This window comes from Sceloporus occidentalis, unplaced genomic scaffold (genome assembly GCF_023333645.1).
Source record: "Sceloporus occidentalis isolate IW3139 unplaced genomic scaffold, rSceOcc1.0.p SCAF_2, whole genome shotgun sequence".
In the NCBI taxonomy this organism is placed as follows: Eukaryota; Metazoa; Chordata; class Lepidosauria; order Squamata; family Phrynosomatidae; genus Sceloporus; species Sceloporus occidentalis.
In genome coordinates, this window is record NW_028316982.1 from 38,593,118 (window position 1) to 38,605,266 (window position 12,149).

General features: G+C 39.8%; 1 protein-coding gene across 5 annotated transcripts in view; it reads left to right on the plus strand.

Moving 5' to 3' along the window:
- The window catches only part of LOC149318178 (E3 ubiquitin-protein ligase TRIP12), a 140,946-nt gene that overhangs the window by 18,884 nt on the left and 109,913 nt on the right, over window positions 1-12,149 (plus strand). For all 5 annotated transcript variants that reach the window (XM_089509148.1, XM_089509151.1, XM_089509152.1 and 2 more), the window contains exon 2: window positions 4,466-4,612. In XM_089509148.1, the coding sequence (XP_089365274.1) occupies window positions 4,515-4,612 (98 nt within the window). In that variant the 5' untranslated portion in view covers window positions 4,466-4,514. The remainder of the gene's footprint in view (window positions 1-4,465; window positions 4,613-12,149) is intronic.

The window sequence follows — 12,149 nt, forward strand, 5'->3', positions numbered from 1 at the left end:
TTGGCAAGTGAATTGATTTTTTAATCTATACACAATGTTTCTTTCATGTACTTGAGACATAGAATTAAATTTCCTGCAAAAATACCTTTAGTATATATAACTGAGATGATAAAGTATTTTAACAGTGTTATGCTGTCTTTTCATTCATCCTATTTTTAAATTCCAACTAAAGTTGGAATTTAAAGCTTATATTGTGGGGTAAGTCATAATTTGCCTCTAGAGAAGTATGCACCCTATTATGGATCCACTTTCAGCTTCGATTGCACTTTGAGCCATGGGGAGAGCTAGTCCAAATACACTTCTAAATTGGAAACACTTTGAGCTGACTACCCAGTATGTCCATAGGACTAACAAATACTGCCTTTAACATGCATAGGCAAGTCTGAGGGACTTTCCTTTTTTCATTGGATCGCTAAGTGCTAACCATTTGTTTACCTAACACTTCTTTCCTTGCCCCTGTTCTATTTCCAATTTCATGTTTTGGTATAAGGCAGCCTCAATCAGAGATTCTTAAAACACTGGCTGGCATCTTTTGAACTTGACCTTGAAATTGTGATTAATTAAAAAGCATGTGATCTATTACTTGGATCATCTCAGATTCAGAACATAGTCACAGACTTGCTTGGGTCTTTAATGAAGTTCTTGCCTATCATAGAACTGTTTGTGCATATTACTGGAAAGGGTACATATGACACATTTTGAATGATATAAATATGCTATCTAAGAAAGTATTTATACTTAGATTGAGATAGAAATATTGTATTAACCGTTTGTCACCATTTACTTGAGAAAGATAACGACACTTATTACTTTTTCTCATGGGAATGATGGCAAATACTGAATTAGAAGGTGGTAATGAGGCCTTATACTGTAAGTAAGGCGCGTTACAGATGGCCCAGAAGGGGCAGTCTCGCACTGCTGCTGGTTGCTGCGTCCAGGAACCGCAGCATCCAAACCGCGCGGTTCCCGGACGCAGCAAAGAAGGAGCGTGAAAATCGCTCTCCTTCCTTGGCCCCAGAAGAGACGCCGCGAGATGCTAGTCGTGCACTCGCAGCGTCACTTCCGCCGCGCGATGTGTGGATGCTACGTCAAAATGGCGGCGGCCGTGTGGAACGGCTGCTGCCATTTTGACGTCATTACGCGCGAGGGGCAAGGCATGTCAGGAAGTGCCACCCCTCGCGTGTAATGACGGCGCGATGATGGTGCCTCATGGGCTCGTCTGTAACGCGCCTAAGTCCGCCAAAGCTATGCTCAACTACCCTTGTGTTTTTAAAAGCTTTTAAAACAATACTCTTTAACTGCTTTGCTTTAAAAGCAGCTCTGTATTTAGAAGTTCATGAACAGGGAAAAGAGTTAATTATACCATAATTTTGAAGTAATGTCTTGGGAAGAAAGCCTCTCCCCCCCACCCCCATTTCAAAATGAAAAATGCCTCTTGCAGATATTGACTTGTGCAGCATGACATTAGGTACACTTACCTAGGACTATAATTTCAGTAGAGTTTGCAGCACAGCATGCATGCATCTTGACAACCAAATTGCTTTGTCTTAATCTTAGCTAAATTTTCTGTCTTGTCCTAAAATGGATCTTGTCATGACTCCCTTCTGCCACAAAATCTTGAGATATCAGACATGTGCACATGTTCATAAACACCACATGTACACTACTGATCTATCTGCATATTATGCTTTTGCATAAACAAAAGGGGCATGTACAAAAATGTGTTCTCTTTAAAAAATGTCCCTTGTAGCATGTGAATTTAGGAGCTGAAGGTAGGAATGAAGAGAAACTGGGTATATCAACTTGGTTGTGAAATAATTACTAATAATAATATAGTAAACAGTTATTCAGTAAATAGAAAGGGGCATGAAAATGAAAAAAAAGGCTGCTTGGAAACAGAGTTACCATTTAACATTTACAGTGGAGAAGAAAAATGCTGCATCCAAACCAGAAATATAGAAAGACATCTTTATTATAAAAGCATTTTAGTACTTTCTATACTTTTTTTGACAGTTTAACATTTATGTTGGGGATAGAAGGAATGAATCTAAGTTTCAAGTGCAGTATAATGCTTGCACGATGGCTTAGAACTCAGTATGTTACTGATGTTGGATATTTGTGCTGACCGAATATATTTGACTATAAGTCAAGGAATTTATGCCCCCAAATTGACCCTAAAATCCTGGGTTGACTTATAGATGGGTTAGTACACTAATACTGCATAGAAAGATCCTGAAAAAAATCACCACCTGATGCCCCACTCTTTGTGCCTTGAAGCAGGAGTGTGTGTGTGAAAGAGGTTCCCAATCTAATCTGAAAGCCTTCTCATCAAAGAAACAACCCCTTTAGCTTCACTTCTTTCCCTTCCTGGTCTGATCTGAAAGCCTCCTCTTCCCATCAAATACCCCTTTTAGCCTCTCTTCTTTCCCTTCCCAGACCAGTTTGAAAGCCTTCTCTTCCCATCAAAGAAACATCCCTTTTAACTTCACTTCCTGTCCTCCTCAACCTATTGTTAAAACCTCTCCTCCAGTACCTGGGAAGTGGTGTTATGTAGTCCATCCTTTGTTATAGCCTTGTAAGTTTTACTCTTGATTTATCCATGGGTCATATCAAAATCGATGATTTTGACCCTGAAATCTTCCCTTGACTTATACTTGAGGTTGACTTGTACACGAGTATATACAGTAGTTCTTTGTTTTCATGAAATTTCAAAAAAGATCTGGGATTAAACTAAGATCTCAAAATTGGTATGTTCTGGTTAGTTTTGGATTGCCTCATATATACTTCAGACTGCCCCTCTGAATTAACGGGATCCCTTCAGTCAAAACCATCACTTGCACAACTTACATGGATGACCTAGGTGACCTTTATAAATAAAATGAATCATGAACCCCACAGATAACTTTGGGCCACTCCAAATGATGTACTCACACCTCCTAAAGTCCCAGACATAGCTCAGTGAAATGCATTGGGCTATGTCTGATCAAATGAATATTTTTCATATGAGGTGATGTAGTGTAGTGGTTTGAGAAATGGACTATGATTCTTGAGACTAAGGTTTGAATCCCTGCTCAGCCGTAGAAACCCACTGGCTGACCTTGGGCAAGTCACACTGTTAGCATTGAGTCCTGCTTTCAGAAATCTGCAAACCAAGGGCTAAGCAGAACTAATTTAATACATTGAAGTTTCTATGTGAAAGTATTCTGTCCCTTCAGCAAAAAGTTTTGACTTTAAGTGCTCTTAAACATGGGAAAGATTGATTTCATAAATGTTGTAATTTGCTGTTCTGTCTCACAGTTCTAACACCTGTTACTGGTGAAAAATTTAAAGGATCGCTTTTGCCGCTTCCCCGCGTCCCAGAAAGCGGCGGATTGGGGCCTCAGTGGCTGCTGTTCTGGCCGCTGAGGCCCCGATACACCGGGGAAAGGCGCGCCTACAGGCCTCCCCAAAGGGGCAGTCTGTAATGCGCCACACTTACCCTTTCTGGTTTGCATTAGATTGATCGTAACTAGGGCTTGTGGTTAACTTAGATCTTAAGGTAGTTTATGATCTCTTGTAATAACTTTAGTTATCATTAACAGGTGATTGATTTATCTAAAGGAGGCATGTAATTTTGGAATACAAGGATAGTTGACCAGGGGTATTGTATAAAAAGGCCTTTGCATATAATTACCTTTGGAAGCTAAAAAGAGTTCTCTTTTCTTTTAATCAGTTAAACATTCTAATTAAAGGGCATTTGGCTGGTTCTCTGGATCAAAGCTTCTTTTTCTTTGAAAACATTTTGAAAGACTATCACTGCCTTAGTTTTACACCAGGACTGCCAGTCTCATCTTTGGGAAGATACCAACCTCAGTGAATAGCATTATAAGAAATAGTGGTAAGGCAAACATTTAAATATTGATATCCATGTAAGAGGATACTGATCTTTTATTAATTTGAGATAACCAGTCTTGCGTGTCTCCCTCCATTTAACATAAGCCAATTGGTATTGTTTCACTTCACACTCCCGTTTAAATTCATTCTGATCCTTTTAGAGTCATTGTATTTCAACAAATTAGGTAGATCTCAAGTGATTTGTTGGGCTTTTTTTCTTCTCCTCATTTTTGTAACGATAGTGGGCTGGACAACTGCACAACATTGTCACATTTTTGTGGGTTACTATTGTAGATAAGTTACTGAAAAAGCAATTCTTATGGACTGGATGGGATGGATAGTCTTTTAGTCTTCACACTTGGCTTGTTGTCTGCTACTCTGTAATGTATTGTGGTATTAAAGTAGCCTTTAATATTAAATGGAAGTATGGTAAAAGAGGCCAGATAGCAAGTCTGTCAATTGTGTAAAATTAGATGACGATTTAAATGTTCAAGACATTTGAGATGTGCTAGACAAAACAACTGTTCTGTGTATATATACATTGGTAGGGATCTTGCTTTATGATTAAATGAAATGCTTTTTTGTCTTGCAGTGAATGGTAGTGTCTAGAAAGGGTATGTCCCTTCAGGAGAGAGGTGCCAATGTCCAACCGGCCTAATAACAGTCCAGGGGGGTCACTGCGACGTTCACAAAGGAACACTGTCGGGGCCCAACCACAAGACGACGCAGTAGGAGGAAGGTATGGCAAATTATCTATAAGCATCTAATCAATAATTCACGAAATACAGTAGTTATGTTATTTGGGAAGGAAACTTTTTAAAATTTATTTAGATCAGCTAACTAAATTTTTTATTTATGGTCTCTGAAATGTATGCTTCTTAGTTAACTGCTAAATTATGAGGAGGGCTATCTATACAGTATTTACACAGAATTTTGGATTACTCATCTTTATGTAAAAATTAAACAAAGGGTAGCATGAAATGCACAGCTGCTCAGTGCAGTGCTCAGAAACCAAAAAGCATAGCTTTCTTGATGAATCTCATTCCATCAACAGAACTAGTTATGTATTCCCAAAACTTTCTCTGAAGGGCTGAAAAATCCTCCACAGTTGCTTGTTATTGGGTGGGTGGATGAAAACCCATGTAGGGGAGGGTTTTATTAAGATAAGCAGAGTCTTGCGTCTCTCTCTCCCCCTGTTTCCATCATTCCCATAGTAGAGCATCAGCCTGAAAATCAAATTAGCTGAAAACTATAAACTGATTGATTCTCAGTGCAGTATTTTTTACAGCAATTATACAAGATGCTCAGGCTCCAACTTTATTGGAAAAATTACTTCACTATAGCACTGGAATTGGATAAAAATTCACCCTCTTATGCGTCTGCAATTTTTGGTAAGCTTATTAACTGCCCTCAAGTTGACTGCAACTCATGGGGATTCTGTGGATGGGAGATCTCCAATATCCTCTGCCCTCCCCTGCTCCACTTAGTTCTTGCAATTTCATGTCTGTTACCTCTATGATTGAGACTAAGCATCTGGTGTGTGGTCTTCTTCTCCTTCCACTACCCTCTACCTTTCCTAACATTATTGTTTTTTCAAGTGATCCATGCCTTCTCATTATGTGACCAAAGTTCGACAGCCTCAATTTGATCATCTTGGCTTCCAAGTTGATTTCAGGCTTGATCTGTTCAAGAAGCTGCTGAGGACTTGTTTTTTGTCTCCTTGGCAGTCCGTGGTATCCTAAGTAGCCTTGTCCAGCACCACATCTCGAATGAGTTGATTTTCTTGCTGTTTGCATTCTTTATTCTCCATCTTTGTGTCTGTCCATGGTGATAGCGAATACAATAGTTTGTATAATTCTGACTTTAGTGCTCAGATGTATATCTTTACGCTTTAGCATCTTGTCTAGTTCTTTCATAGCTGTGCTTCCCGTTCCCAGTCTTCTTATTTCCTTAGGGAGTCAACCATTCTGATCAGTGTTTGACTCAAGATATAGGAATCATAGAATCATAGAATTGGAAGAGACCGCAAGGGTCATCCAGTCCAACCCCCTGCCATGCAGGAACTCTCAATCAAAACATCCCTGACAGATGGCCATCCAGCCTCTGTTTAAAGACCTCCAAAGAAGGAGACTCCACCACATTCTGAGGGAGTGTGTTCCACTGTCGAACTGCCCTTACTGTCAGAAGGTTCCTCCTAATGTTGAGGTGGAATCTCTTTTTCTGTAGCTAGCATCCATTGTTCCGGGGCCTAGTCTCTGCAGCAGCAGAAAACAAGCTTGCTTCCTCCTCAATATGACATCCCTTCAAATATTTAAACAAGGCTACCGTATCACCTTATAACCTTCTCTTCTCCAGACTAAACACCCCCAGCTAACTAAGTCGTTCCTCATAGGGGACATGGTTTCCAGACCCTTCACCATTTTAGTCACTCGCCTTGGGTCACGCTCCAGTTTCTCAATGTCCTTTTTGAATTGTGGTGCCCAGAACTGGATACAATATTCCAGGTGGGTCCTGACCAAAGTAGAATATAGTGGCACTATTACTTCTCTTGATTTAGACACTATACTTTTATTGATGCAGCCTATAATTGCATTGGCCTTTTTAGCTGCCGCATCACACTGTTGACTCATGTTCAACTTGTGGTCTGCTTGGACTCCTAGATCCCTTTCACATGTAGTTTCATTCAGCCATGTGTCCCCCATCCTATATCTCTGCATTTCATTTTTCTGCCCTAAGTGCAGTACCTTACATTTCTCCTTGTTGAAATTCATTTTGTTAGCTTTGGCCCAGCTTTCTAGTCTATTCAGGTCATTTTGAATTTTGATCCTGTCCTCTGGAGTATTAGTTATTCCTCCTAATTTGGTGTCATCTGCAAATTTGATGAGTATGCCCCCAATTCTGTCATCCAAGTCATTGATAAAGATGTTGAATAACACTGGACCCAAGACAGAGCCCTGTGGAACCCCACTGGTCACTTCTCTCCAGGATGAAAAGAAGCCATTGTTGAGCACCCTTTGGGTTCGGCCAGTCAACCAATTACAAATCCATGTAACAGGTACCTTGTCTAGTCCACCTTTTACAAGCTTGTTTGCAAGAATGTCATGGGAAATCTTGTCACAGACCTTACTGAAATCAAGATATACTATATCCACAGCATTCCCTTCATCTACAAAGCTGATAATTTTATCAAAGAAAGAGGTCAGATTTGTCTGGCATGATTTGTTTCTCTGAAACTCATGTTGACTTTTTGTGATTATGGAATGCTTTGACTATTTCGACTTCCTCATTGTCTAGGTTGAATTTATATATTTAGTGTTCATTATATTTGGTTTTTTTTAATGTTCAACATTAAGCCTCCCTTTGCACTTTCATCTTTCACCTTCCTGAGTAATTGTTCCAATTCTGTGATGTCTTCCACTAGTATTGTGTCATCCGCATTTCAGAACCCTGGTGACGCAGTGGTTAAATGCCAGTACTGCAACCACAACTGTTGACTGTTGACTCAGGTTGATTCAGCCTTCCATTCTTTAGTAGGTTGGTAAAATGAATACTCAGCTTGCTGGGGGCAGTCGTATTACAGATTGTAAACTGCTTAGAGAGTTGGGGATGTTTAGCCTGGAGAAGGGAAGGTTAAGAGGTGATATGATAGCCCTGTTTAAATACTTGAAGGGATGTCATATTGAGGAGGGAGCTAACTTGTTTTCTGCTGCTCCAGAGACTAGGACCCGGAGCAATAGATGCCAGCTATAGGAAAAGAGATTCTACCTCAACATTAGGAGGAACTTCCTGACAGTAAGGGCTGTTCGACAGTGAAACACACTCCCTCAGAGTGTAGTGGAGTCTCCTTCCTTGGGGGTTTTTAAACAGAGGCTAGATAACCATCTGTTGGGGATGCTTTGATTGAGATTTCCTGCATGGCAGGGGGTTGGACTGGATGGCCCTTGTGGTCTCTTCCAACTCTATGATTCCATGAGTGTTGAGTTCACTATGAAGTGTATAGAAATGTAAATACTATTGCCATATCTTAGATTGTGGATGTTCATTCTTATTGTCTTCACTCCTTCTTAGTCTAACCTTGCTTTTCTTACGATGTTTTCTGCATACTAGTTGAATGAGTAGGGTGATAGAATGCAGCCTTGTCCTGACCCCTTTGCCAATTGGAAACCAATCTATTTTTCCAAATTCTGTTCTGATGGTAGCCTATTATCCTGGGTGTAGATTTCTCATTAAGAGTATCAAATGTACTGGCACTCCCATGTCTTCTAGAGTATTCCATTGGTTTTTGTGATGTATACTGTCAAATACTTTGCTATAGTCTATAAAGCATATGGTCATGCTTTTCTGGAATTCCTTTGTACGCTCCATTAGCCATTGTATGTTTGCAATGTGGTCTTTGATGCCTCTTCCATTCTTCAACCCTGCTTGCACCTCTGGATTACTCTCTCCATGATTAGAGTCTTTTTTGCAGTATTTTGTGCATAATTTTGCTTGCATGGGAGATTAATGCTATGGTCCTTGAGTTGCTGCAGTCTTTTTTGTCTCCTTTTTTATGGATTCCAATATATATTTATCATTTCCATTCTGTTGGCCACCATTCTGTTTTCCCTACTTGTTAGCACATGTTAGCACTAGAGTTGCTTGTGTCTGTGCATTTTAGCAGTTCAATTAGAAAAGTATGATAGTCTCAACTTGATCATCTTTGCTTCCAAACAGAGCCCTGGTCTGATCTGTTCAAGAACTCATTTGTTTATTTTGGCTGTCCACGGTATCCTAAATGCTCTTCTCCAGCACCACATTCCAAATGAGTTGATTTTCTTTCTGTCTGCTTTCTTTCTGTCTGTCCAACTCTCACATCTGTACATGGCAATTGGGAATACAATGGCCAGGATGATTCTGACTTTAGTGCTCAGTTGTATGTCTTTGCTCTTCAGTATCTTGTCCAGTTCTTTCATAGCTGCCCTTCCCATTCCTAGTCTTCTTATTCTCTGCGTTCTCTGCTGTTGCCCCCAAACTCTGGAACGACCTGCCAGATGAGATCCGTCAGTTGACATCATTAGACAGCTTTAAAAAAGCTGTCAAGACGGATCTCTTCCGGCAGGCCTTTCCAGATTAACCATCCCGGCCCAGGTTCCCTGATTCCCTCATTCCTCCCGTGGCCCCATCTTAGTGATGGTTGAGGATCAACAGAGGGATATCAGGGGTTTTAGTTTTTAATTGTTGTTTTTATGTTTTGATATTGTGTTTTTAATATGTTATACAGTTTAATACTGTCTTAAGGGGGGGGAGGGATAAAGTGTTTTTAATTGTTGTATTTTATATTTTACTGTTGTCAACCGCCCGGATTGGTTTCCCATAGGGCGGTATACAAATAAATATTATTATTAAATATTATTATTCTTATTTCTTGACTGCAATCTCCATTCTGGTCAGTGTTTAATCCTAGATATAGGAATTCTTTAACTGTTTCAATTTCCTCGTTGTCTAGATTTCTTCTGTGGTCATTATTTTTGTTTTCTTTATGTTCAGCATCAGACCTGCCTTTGTACTTTCCTCTTTGACCTTCCTTATTAACTGTCCCAATTCCTTAATGTCTTCTGTAATTACAGTGCGCCCAAGTCATACGTGAGCGCGTCATGTGCGGCTTCCAGCATACACTGGAAGCTGTGCTGGAAAAAAGCCTTGCACACCCCAGAAGAAGTAATGGGGTGCGTAGTCGTGGCATGCACACAGCGCCGTGTGGTGGGGCTCGAGCTTATGCTTTTTTTTTACACGGGGGTGGGGGTCCAGAACAGATTCCCTGCATAAGAGAAGGGCTCACTGTATCAGTAATTATGTATTAGTGATACAGTATTAGTGATTCTGATACAAAGATGGTGGAGGAACAAAAACGAGGAAAAGTCATTATTTTTAAACATCCATAGCCTTTCAGGCAAGTGTGTTCTAGATATTAGAAGGTTGTGAATAATCACAAAAATTGCAATTCTTGTCCTGATGTACTTGAAATATTAATGAAAAGTTTTCACTCCTTCGGAAACAACTTAAGTTAGAAGTCAAAAGAGGTCCTTTGAAAACTTGATAGCATTTCTCATATTAGTCATACAGTATATCTATTTCCCTCTCTCTCTCTCTCTCTCACTCTGAGACTTAGCAGCAAGACAACTATCAGCAACTACCTAATGCATCAGCAAAACTTCTGTTCCTTAACCTCATGTGGGGTAGCCAGCCCCACAGAAATTTCTGCGCAAGTCACCTAAAGTTTTATTATTTTATTATTATTATTCTATATTATCAACATTAGTGTTTCAATAAAAATATATTTTTAAAAGTCCTACCCCATTAGCCTCTGAAGTAATATACGATTTGACTAAATGACCAATAAAACTTTAGTTACAGTGATAAAAATAATAAATTTCATTTATTCATTAGTAGATATAAATTAACATTTCTATATTGTACATTATATCCCCTCCATGATGTCATGGAATTTATTGCTAAGGGGTCCAGAATTCAATTTTGGAATGACTTTTTAGTTTTTCAGTAGGTAAACCTTTCCTTTTCACAGCATAACTTTAAAAATACAGTGTGCCCTTGCCTTATGCGGGGATCCGTTCCAGACTCCTCTGCGTAAGGCAAATAGCGCGTATGCTCGAGCCCCATTGAAAATAATGGGGCTTGTGTATGACGCGTGGTGCAGTGTGTGTGCACGCCATTGTAACCCTGTTGCGCAGCTTTTGGCGTAAGCTGAAAGCCTTGTAAAAGGTGCCCACGTATGACACGGGGGCACGGTAAATAAAGTCCATTCTCTGATTAAGCTACAGTTAGTTTCTGGTAGTAACTAGAAATATATTTTAGTTGAGTTTGCATTTAGTAAGATTGGTCTGTGATCTGTCCATTCTCATGGATCAATCGAAGTGGAAAGAAGTTGATAATTCTTTCAGGCTACAACCGTTCAAACAGTGGCATTCGACATTGTTCACTGCTCTAAAGAATCCATCAGTTTTGAGTAGCAAATTCTCAGGCTACAGTGATGAATGAAAGTCTATTTGTACATACAGGAATGCACATATGGTCCTTTATATTATATCTTTAACTTTCTTCTTGGTCTCTGTGTCTGTGCAAGCATGTCTGAGTGGAGAAGTTGAGTTATGTGTGAAGTTTCAGAAAGTGGTACAAAGTGATTTTTCTTAATATATATACAGTTGGCCCTCGTTATACACAGATTTTTTATACACGAATTCAAGCATACACGGCTGGAAAATATTCAAAACAAGTATAAATTTCAAGTGTCAAGCCTTGATTTTTCCATTTTATACAAGGGACACCATTTTGCTATGCCATTGTATTTAATGGGACTTCAGTATACACAGATTTTGTTATTTACAGGGGATCTTGGAACCAAAACCAATAAGGGTCCACTGTATTGGCAGTAAGTGCAGAGGTTCTAGAGGCTGAGTGTTTACCCAAGACAAGAGTGCTGTGGATCACTCACGGTTTTACAGATAAGAGTGGTAGCCTGAACATCTTACAAGTGTAGGGTTGCCATAATTCTTTTCTACAAAACCAGGACAAAATGTAGGACATTCAAGAAAAATGGAGGATGTGACCAACTAAAAGCCAAAAATATTAATAATTTTTTAAAAAACCCATTAATATAAATTCATGCTTCTCAGTCATGCTCAAAATGGAGGAGATTTTGACATTCTTCCTGGACAGAAGGTTGAAATGTAGCTTTTCCTCTCCGGCCAACGTGACATATTATCAACAATCCACACACCCCAAATCTCCAAGGTTAGTGATAGGTTGGAAACGACTTGAAGATACACAGCAACGAATAACAACAACTGAGTACTGTACTTTTAAGTATAGCAGAAAGTCAGCATGGTATTGGACTAGGACATAGGGAGACGGGGGTTCAGATCTCAGCTTGGCAATGAAAGCCCACTAGGTGACCTTGGGTAAGTCACACTCTCTCAGCCTCCTCAGGGGATGCTAAAGGCAAACCTGTGATAGGGTCGCCATTATTATTATTATTATTATTAAGCTTTATTTATGTAGCGCTGTAAATTTACACAGCGCTGTACATACAATCTTTTTAATTAGATGATTCCCTGCCGTCAGGCTTACAATCTAAAAAGACATGACACAAAAGGAGAAGGGAATGGTGGGGGGGAAAGGGGATCAGGTCCAGCAGTTCTTCTCTCCCTCTGAGGCCTGCACCACTAAAGCAGATGCACTGGAGGGAGGGCTCTTCTGCTTCTTGAGGCTAGGCCCGATGG